The 10,836-nt window shown below is 38.4% G+C and overlaps 1 protein-coding gene across 1 annotated transcript in view; it reads right to left on the bottom strand.

Moving 5' to 3' along the window:
* Positions 1-356: 356 nt before the first annotated feature.
* Positions 357-10,836, bottom strand: part of LOC145690859 (uncharacterized) — a 41,994-nt gene continuing 31,514 nt past the window's right edge. The window contains exon 3 of the mRNA XM_081766228.1: positions 357-5,135. Within this exon, the coding sequence (XP_081622354.1) occupies positions 3,497-5,135 (1,639 nt within the window). The 3' untranslated portion in view covers positions 357-3,496. The remainder of the gene's footprint in view (positions 5,136-10,836) is intronic.

Here is a 10,836-nt window from a genome sequence, read left to right as displayed (position 1 = left end):
TTTAATTTTACGTACCACGATTATACACTTTAGACTAAGGAGACGGATGATTAATGAAACTATTAGTGAAATGAGAACGTAGGAGCAAAATAGAAGAAACAAAAAAAAACACGAACATGATGTTGTCCACCACAAAATCACATGCTCTGGGATAATACTAGAGAACCCTCGTACCGAAGGAAACATTCTATCACTGAGCCACTGATTCTTCCCTTTGGGAGCTCCTCTGTGGCTAAGCGGTTGGTTAGCGTACATACCTTTGGCGTGAGAGACCCGGGTTCGATTCCCGGCTGGAGCTCATGTGATTCGGATACCACGTTAATCAGTAGGTCCCGTCTCATATAGCCTCGCTGCTGAAAGGGACGTTGAACTCAAAATCAACTCTCCCCTTTGGATATTCTTGTCCAAAGGTGGCAGAAGAAAAAACAGAATTCAATATAGCAATTCCAAGATAATAAGAGAGCTCTTCAGCCACTGAAAATATACGTGATATTTGATATACAGAGCAATTTCGATACACAAAATACGATCATCCCATTCATGTGTAGAATTTTGGAAATATCTCGTCAAATACGGGAAAGGAGATGGGTTTTATTCAATCACTGATATAGAGGCGTAACATTGGATGCTTGATGGTTCTCAGATACACAAAATAGGAACATCGTGCTCACTTGCACGAATTTCGGAAACTTCACTCTCATGGAGTAAGGAAATTTTATTACTAAAATGAGAGAAGTTTTGCAACATTGGTATATATGCATCACTACCAGCGTACGTCATCTGGCTGAGACAGTTCATGTAGTCCACGGTACTAAATTGTACAGGTATAAAATGAAATGAAATGAAATGCAAAGTATCTCACGTGGTAGAGAATTGGCTTCACATTCGGGAGGTCGTGGGTTCGATTTCCTCTGCTGACCATCCTGATTGGGGTTTTCCAGGGTTTTCCTCAGTCCTATAGGCAAATGTCGGGATGGCACCTACTAAACAGGCCCCGTCGATACCTTCCCAAATCCTACGAGAGATGGGTGATTAAGTCAAGTGAATGATGATGGAAGATTTTGTGCAATGACAATGTGGGAGGAAATGGGAGCTCCAAGAAAACAAATAGACATGATGTTGTCTTGGCTAGGATCGAACCAAATTCACGCACCAGAGGTAAGTGCTCTACCACTGAGGCACCGTGCTCCCAAGTATACAGCTTTAGATTAGGGATGGCCAGAACCGGTTTCTGGTGGAACCGGTTTTCGGGTCTGAATGGATCCGGTTCTAGAAGATCCGGTTCCGGAACCGGTTTTTCGGATCCAGGTCTGGAACCGGTTCTTCGGATCCAGGTCTAGAACCGGTTCTTCGGATCCAGGTCTGGAACCGGTTCTGAAAACAGAACCGGTTCCGCCCGTGACCATCCCTACGCTAAACCCAAGCTGCTGAACCGTATGCTAGATGAAATGGTGGAAGCGACAGGCAGGCGCCCAGGCGGCGGCAGCTTGTCTCATTTGGCTAAATAAACTGGGTAACTGGCAAACTCATTGGTTAAACAGGCAAACTGGCCAACTCATTTGGCTAAACACCCACTGGTGGGCCAAAAATTTTTTTCTGGGGGCACAAGCGGGTCTGGGCGGGGAAGGCACAAGCGCATGGTCCTCTTTGCATTATTTTTGAAGATGAACTTTATGCCTCCTTTACGGGTATTTGGGGGCTTTCGGATCCAGGCCTGGAACCTGTTCCTAAGATCCGGTTCCTAAGATCCGGTTCTGGAATCGGGTTTTCAGATCCAGATCTGGAACCGGTTCTTAAGATCCGTTTTTGGAACCGGGTTTTCGGATTCAGGTCCGGAACCGGTTCTGAAAACCGGATCTCCGAGAACCGGTTCTTCGCGGAACCGGTTCCGTCGGAACCGGAACTTTGTGGCCATCCCTACTTTAGATAGTAGAACTTCATGCGCTAAGTTCCGTGTGTGATTTGACAGCCGCTGTCTCACTTGGGAACTTTTGCTTTCCGAGATTGAATAGGGCCAAAACGCCGCGCAAGCATCTGTTGTGCAAAAGGTGAAGGAGTAGTAACGAAATGATCAAAAGTTGCAAGATCGCATCGATCAGTCAAGTTATGTCGAAAACTGTGGACTGATGTCATTAATAGAGACAAACTCGACTAACAGCAGTTGGAAATTATCAGGTAAGCTCGGTATCTAACAGCTCATTGCAGTACCTAATCTTCATAGTCTCGGCAAAACCATCCGGAGCTGTCTAATTGCACATCAACAATTCATCCCATCTCAAACACAGTGGCAAGTAGAGGTACCCTCCCCCTCCTCCTTCTAAAAAAAAAAACTAGAAACCCCGAGTAGTTTCCTGAAGAGAATAATAAGATGCGATGAACAGTGGACTTTTTTTTTTTTTTTTTTCAAAATCCCCATGTGCACAAGCACTAGTTAAGCAAAGGCCACGTGTCAGAACCTGTCACCAAAGACAGGGGTTTCGAATACAAAGTGATTCTCTGCATCTGATAGAATTATGAGAGGATAATTCACTACCAGTTTGCTAAGGATAGAGAAGTATTTTTGCAGCAAGACAATGCAAAACCTCATAACTCTATATGGACCCAGAATAAACTCCACAAACTTGAGAGAATTGAACTGAAGTCATATCCAAGATAAAGTCTGTGCTTCACATCCTTGGATTATTAGATTCATAGCTCACTTCTTGCACACGTAATGCTTTAACAACTAAGAGAAGTTGGAAACTGTAGTGTAGGGGTCCTTTGCCTTGAAGAATAAGACGTGGTACTTATATAGGATCGAGGAACTGGTCATAGGATATTGCAACCCGACGGCTTCTACTTTGGTTGTAATAGAATGCATAATGCAAATACATTACTAAAATATTGTAAAACTTTTTTTTTTCGCCCTTGTATTATCACGAGGCTTTTTGGTACCTAGAAAACCAAACCCCTTGTCTCATCCAATTGGATCACTTTTGGAAATTCAACCTCGGATAAATAGAAAAGAATTCAACGCACATTCTAGTTTTCACATAGAAAAGTGGCAAAAAAATATCGCGCATACAATGTGGAAAGCAACTTAAGTTCAGGAAACGCTTTTATTAATCATTGGTCGTAAAGTTGCTGTTATGTGAACTAACAACACATCGCATCATGCCATATATAGTGACTATTTCCTGCTTTGTGGACCAAGTCGTACTAGTTCAAGATAATTTCCGGATAAACCTGTGAAGGTGTGTGATATATGCAATGAACTTGTGAAGCACCGTGAGTTGTTAGAATTATTTCGTCTGTAACAAATACCAAACAGTTTTGCTCTAATTTTGTTTTTTACAAAAGTGCAAATTAATATGGTATTTGGTCATTCTCAAAACGAAACTCATACTGTCAGATTGACAAGAAGAACCAAAGAAAACACTGCACCGACAAAATTAATAAATATCTTAGTCTCTGCACTACATATGTACACTGTACGATAAAGAATTCGATTACTCTATTATGTCTGAGTAGCCTGGCATTTCTGGTTCCCTGAAGGTTGTATATAACTAACATAGGCTAGATTTAGAGGATTCTCTCGCCCACAAGAGTTATCACGTAAATGGAAAACTGTTTTCAATGGCTGATGATGAGACAGATGATGAGAATGATAATCATACACTACCGCCCGCTCCCCACTTGTGCTCTGAACGCTTGTGCCACTCCTTCCTCCATGAGTCTTTATGTGTTTATTTAAGTAGGAAGAACTCACAAAACACTTGGAACAAATAGAGCAACGGTATGGCTTCTCCTTGCTGTGTGTTCTCTCATGTCGTTTTGCATTGTAGTAAACAGCGAAAGCTTTAGAACAGAAGCGGCACTTGTACGGGCGCTCTCCTGTATGAGAACGCATGTGAATTTTTAAGTGAGTGGTGTCTCGAAAAGATTTACTACAAATTTTGCACAAAGTTAATTCTTCCTTGGTATGAGTATCTTGATGTTTCTGCAATAACGAATAGTCAGAAAACATTTTGCTGCACACTGCACAATGGAAAACATCCTCTCGTACCCCGTCACTGTTCTCACCACTTGTTGGAGGAATATTTAACGCACTGGATGAGGGGAAAGATTGCTCACTGGACGACGAGGAAGAACTACCACCAGAATTATCGTGCGATAATGGCGACGATGATGATGAAGTTGATTTTTTGTTGGTGAAATGAGTTTTTTCATGCCTTCGTAGATTGAAAACCACGCTGAAGGATCGACTACAGTACTGGCACGAATAAGGGCGTTCCTTTGTGTGAGTTCTCATATGGACTTTTAAATGAGAATTGTCCGAAAACAACTTGAAACAGATATTACACTTTAAATTCTTTGGATGACCACTACTACCATTATTATTATTACTTTTCACCGTACACAATTTCTGGAACGAATTATCAAAAACTGCATAATGATAAGGGTATTCCCCGCTAATATGTGTCTGCATATGTTTCATCAAGTGTGATGAGCTCTTAAAAGTACGATTGCACACACTGCAACTAACAACACTTTTCTCCGCATGGGTGCGCTCATGTCGCTTTAAATTAAACAATACACTAAATGCCCGACCACAAAAGCCACACGGATAAGGCCGCTCGCCGGTATGTTTGCGCATGTGGATGCGAAGATGCGCAGTATCAGCGAACGACTTGTGACAAACGTTACAATGTGACGAACGGTCCTTTGGGCGTGAAGTTCGATTTTTACTATTCACACATGCGCATGGCGCTTGGCCACATACATGGCACTGAGTGGCTCCAGGTTCACAACAGATTCTACACAACATAGTTCTGTTCTCAGACCCACTATTGCTCACTTCAGGTTTAACAGGCACAAGGCCAACAAATCCTGTACTTTCACTATCGAAAGGTCCACTGGTACAATCTGTACAGGGTTTGGGTGCCAGAGATTTATCACGAGAATTCACATCAACTGTTGCCGGTTTCGGCCATAAATTACCAAAGAACATTGTTGTACCGTTGTGCTGAAATTCTGCGGTATACGTAAAATTCGCAACAGCTGGTTCTGCGTATTTTCCCTTATGGCCTTTCTTGCCTTCGGGTCGTCTAAACATCTCGTTAAACAGTGAGAACGCTGTTCCATCCACTTTCAATCTGAAATGAAACAAGACAATATATAAATGACTACATATAAAGAAAACATGTTAAAAATGAAATATAACGCACTCTTAAACAAACTGACGTATACCGTTTACTCCTTTAAACTAATGTAGTTTTGTAGTTGAACAGTTTGCATGTTGTTCTCGTATGTTTTATCCGGTTTAATTTTTCTTTTCGCTATCTTGCTTTTGTATCGTCATTTCCTCATGTATCTAAAAGTATAAATTATGAAAATATGAAAATAAAGTAAAACCTTCCTTAAGGACACCTCACAATAATGGACAAACTTTTTGTCCCGACAAAAAATATATGTATTATTGTGGGAGAGAAATCTCGCATATCGACACGGATTATATAGTCTCAGGGGTAGCACAGAACATACTTTCTACAATGATTTAAAAATAAATCTTGATAAATCCCTTTAACTGATCCAGCCCTTACAAGGAAAGGACCTATTCGGTTGCAATGATGTGAACAGACTTTGGGGGGAGACTGAAATTTACTTGAAATATAGAAAAGACTATTTAGATTGTATAGTCTAAAAGCAAGTTGTCTTAAAATGGATGGAACATAGTCAAAAATAACGAAACATCAACACTAAAGTCAATGGAAAATAAACTTATAAAAATGAATCCGTCCACATATCTCAAAGACTATAATAAGGAGATGGCTAGTTGAAAGCATATTGTAAAGGCAAAATGAAGAGCTTAAAAACGATGTATAGCACGTAAGGTAAATATGGATAGAACATTACCAAAAGTCAAGTTGTTGCAGTAAAATCAATAATAATGATAAAGTATATGCATCTTCAAATTACCCAGGGCGTCCCATGTGGAGGTGAGAGATAAGCTTCCCATCCTTTATGCTACTCAAGAGAAGCAATTACTACTTTATATACAAGCGGTACTTTATTGACAATATTAAGAATAGGATGGATGGATACAAATGACGTACTTATGAATATAAGTGATTATGAATCTTCAATGTCATGTTGCGCTTCTCGTTCAGATGAATCGAATTAATGAGCAAGGAATTGTAATCGTGAATTGGCAAAATGTTGATGGCGTTCATATCCTCGATACAATATTGCAGCAGGACATTGGCAGAAGTGTTCGAGTACTGTTTTATAGCCTTGGTTAGAAAGATCTGAAAGTATAAAAAATAAATATTCCATGGAGGTGGTTTGGAATCTCCAGACTGGGTTTAGCATGCAATGTGACTTTTGTCCTGATCAGGTGACACAGTCTGGTACATATGGCAAACAGAATAGGCCCTTAGGTCTGAAAGTAGTGTCCACAAGGTTATATAACAGCCAACTACAGCAAACTCTTTCCCGAAAAATTTACAGTCATGACTGAGTCATAACTGGTTATTTTATAGTATTTTCAGTATTGAATAATAATGATGCATGTTCTTATTGGCTAACTTTTACTTTTAGGCAGTCAGTAAGTCCATTAAGAAACTTTTGGAGGAGGAATAGAGATACAACTTCTACCTGAGAAGAAAATGATCACATATTGTTAGATTTTGCACTACATGCCCATATAAACACCTTTTCAGCGACGCTTTTCTTTTTCTACATAGGAGGATTGACCCTCATTCCTCTAGTAATTCGAATCTATGTACAGTATTCCGATATATTATATGCACATAATTAGCACAAAAACTGAGTACTCTAGATTTGTGTAACTTCTCTGTAACGGATAGCTCTCATTTCCAGACAAATAATTACGTTCATCAGTGTCCGTTATTTAGAGGTTTCACTGTATATAGGTAGCTGAATGAATAAAAGGCACAAAAGATTTTTTAAAAAAAAGAAAGAAAAAAAAAAGAATACTGACCTCAGTGGTTAACAGCTAGTATACTACATGTTACTTCTGTACGTTAAAAAAATGTTCTAGTAATATTCAGAATAGCCCAAGAATCTTACAGATTTCAATTACAATATGTATTATGGAAGTAAGCAGAAAAACGTACACACACACACACACATATATATATATATATATATATATATATATATATATATATATATATATAAGTACTTGAGCTTCCTTGTTTTTCTGCCCTTATTTCCACAATTCAGGCATATTCTAGTATTTCTGAAAATTGAAAAATCAACGTCCCTGGTATCTGTACACGTAGTGTGTGTATTGAACTACGTAGGCTATATCTTTTCTAATTTTCGTAAATAAAACTTACAGTGTCATCAGAAAATGACGGTAGGAAAGTAGCAACACGGACAGTTAAACGGGATAAAAGACACGAAAACAACATGTGAAGTGTTAAACTACAAAAACAACAATATTTCTTGAAGAAAGGCATTTCTTAGAACTTTTTCACTTTACATGAACACGTTTCTTTCTTTCTTTCTTTCTTTCTTTTTCCAAAAATAGTGAAAAGGTAATCAAACACACTAAAAAGTACACTTACGAGCACTTTCGTCGAAGTGCTTTATCACATTTAAAGTCAGAAGTAAGGAGAGAACGTTGGTTGGTTGGTTAAGTGTTCCTTTCAGCAGTAAGGCTATATAAGACGTGGATCTACAGCTTGTGTGGAATCCGAACCATGAACACCTAAACTCCTATCAGGAATAGAGCCCAGGTCTCCTGCGTACACTCACTATATTTTTCACGACTGAGTTCACATAAGCAGGCATATAAAGAAAAATCATTGAACACGGATTGGGCTAAGAAGCGTCCATGTGAGGGCGCACCATATGGAATGCAGTATCACGTAGTTATATGATCGTATTACCAGGTGTAAGTAGGTATACGCAGCACAAAATGCCGTGATGAAACAGCTTCCTGAGGTTTCCAATATCCTCTGGTTTTTTAATACTCTTGTACCCATATCGGAAATATTTAGCAACAGACAGTAAGAATTTATATTACTTTTTATATTTTGCTACGAGCAAGCTTTACGCGGTATATTTAACATTTATACCAACCACGGGCGGACTGGGATGAAAATTTCACTGTGGAACAATTCCACGAACCGGACCCTTTCAAGAAAAGTAGCCCCTATTTTTTAGTTATCCAATAATAATTTTTATAATTTTATATTTTTAAATTGGATCTTTATAAATTAAGGAATATACGCTCTTGTAAAGTAAACTATATTCAATTTGAGATAGGTCTACTTTTTGCTTAGTGTTCTCAATGTTCCTTTAGCACACAATCCTCACAATAGTATAGGTATTCTACTGTTTTAAGAGAAAGATTTTTTTTATGTAATTAGCTTTTTATTTTCATACAAAACAAAATTTCGGGAGTCGGCTGGCTGTTATATATTTTAGCAAGGTTTATGAAGTTGTGAAGTGAATTACAACTATGAGCACATAGCTACAACCAGACATTAATACATACGTACATGTCTTTCAGATTACATTTTCAAGTTATGAGTAATTTTTTTAGGACATCACTTTTCTGTCCGACACTATCTAGGATGTTGTCTACATCGATGTATTGAAACATATCCTTTTCCACTGACATAAGCATAAAAGATTTCATCTTATCCTGTGATTCTCAGACCTTTTTTTTTTTAACTTTAACACAGAAAAGCGAGCATGTACTTGTAGGCAAATCCTATGTTACAATTAGTTCCTGTCAAAAGTTACTTCAGGTGATGTCCAAAGCACATTTCACACACAAGGGAACAACCAAACATGATCCATATTAAATGTCCGTGCACTTTCACTCCTATCTGACATCTTAAACATCAAGTAATTCCCAAACTTGTACACAAATTTCCAAACGACCTTTTTTTACCGAGTCACTCTTCTCCGAAACTCCGACATGTTCTAAGGGTTTCATCGTTTCCCTCCCACGTTTACCTTCTTTCCACTGACTCGAGATAAAGTATCGGTATAGACACATGATTCTTCTCTTCTTTCTTTTTACATTATAGCCCTTGCCTGAACGTTACGCAAAATAACGAACACTGTTGTATTTCGAAAGTGGAGGCCTATTACCTCAGGGAAGGAATCAATTTTTGAATTGGAAATTAAGAAATTAATTATTTTGACTGTTCAATAGGCCTACATTTTAACAATGTTTTACAGATATAGCCTACATCTTTTAATTACATTATAGTGTACTGTCTGAAAGTCTTTTAGATCTACCGGCCCCTTGAAATTATAATGGACCGGCCCCTGTGGAAAGCTCCACAACTCCACTATAGCCAGCCAGCCCGCCCCTGATACCAACTAATTAAAACGAATTTTATTTCCTGTAATCCTCCACGAAAATAGTGTTGTGAGCGTTTGAATTTCCTCACATTTACATGAGTAGTAAACGTGCCGTGCAGTGCAATATCTTCCGAACACAAATAAAAGCATGAAATGGTAGCATTGCTGACATCTTATATGCAAATATGTTCCTAGTACAAATGAAATGTTTTTTTTTTTTTTTTTTTTTTTGTAATTTAATTTAATGTCACACAATTACGTCCTTTAGGCTAAGGGACCTTTTAGATTAAGAAGATGATACACACGTCGTCGTAATGCAATTTCCTCTTCTTTTTTCAGCCGCCTACTGCTCACATCTGCTTGCTCAGTACAAAGCACAATATCTATGAACTTTGGTACCTAACATTGACTCGCACTACTCAATGTGGCTTTGATGCAGAGATGGCACGTTTGTGTGTTAACTTTCGCCCATGCCTTCATTATCATTTTTGCTCTACAATGATCAATGCTAAAACCGGAAATATTTTATTTCTACCACTTCCGGTTTGAATGTCCCCTCCATCACCGAACTACATCCTAACAGTTAACCCTCTACATTCTGGCCCAAAATGATGGTCATCTATCAGAAAGTTCTTAAGATTTTTTTTTTTTTTTTTTTCAGACAGAGTACATAATATATAAAGTGGTTTGGGTAAACCAAACTTCTTAAAAAAATGAAAATAAATCTTACGAAATAAAATCTAACTTCAAAATATCTAAGTCTATGGCTGGATGAGAAACGGAATTCTCACCATCACCTTGAAATGACAGCGGAAAAGACAAAGAAAACTGCCAATACAATCATCAGCACGGACAACAGACAATATACAGTAAAGCATAATCAGGCAACTCTAACACACAGTTGAGTACGGGTTGAGTTGATTTTGAGTTTAACGCCGAACCACATGAGCTCCCGCCGGGAATCGAACGCGGATCTCCCACGCCAAAGGCTTAGCCACGGAAGAGCTCCCAGTTGCCTACGGGACACGTAGAATAATAAAATAGACAGCGTGCAAAGAATAATATTGTTATGCCTAACAGAGCCATAGAAAACACTCCCCATAGCTTTATTTCTCTGGTTCAAACAATTACAATTATAACACCCTGAACGCACAAATTCACAATAGAGCATACACATAACGAGAAAAAAAAATACAGAACGAGCAGTTGAAATATTTCAAGGGAAACCAGAAATAATATAAAAAAATCAAATCTTTCAGTTTAACGTCCCATGTTATGCTCTTTAGCAGGGTTGACAAAAACCATGGTTTTTCTTGAAAAAACCAAAAACCCGGTTTTCTTGGTTTAAATAATTTGCTCTATGTATTTATATCACATATGAACGAAAACAAGTTTGTTTCGCCTTGGTGTTATTATGAAACAATCGGGTTATACTGGAAGGGTTCACATAAGCTTAAAGCGGAATCCAAACCTCTTTTCGGCTTACATCCGAGAGAAATTGTTCTT

This window comes from Thermobia domestica, chromosome 7 (assembly GCF_964235325.1).
Source record: "Thermobia domestica chromosome 7, izTheDome1.hap1.1, whole genome shotgun sequence".
Lineage (NCBI taxonomy): Eukaryota > Metazoa > Arthropoda > Insecta > Zygentoma > Lepismatidae > Thermobia > Thermobia domestica.
This window is presented reverse-complemented; position numbering and strand designations above follow the sequence as displayed.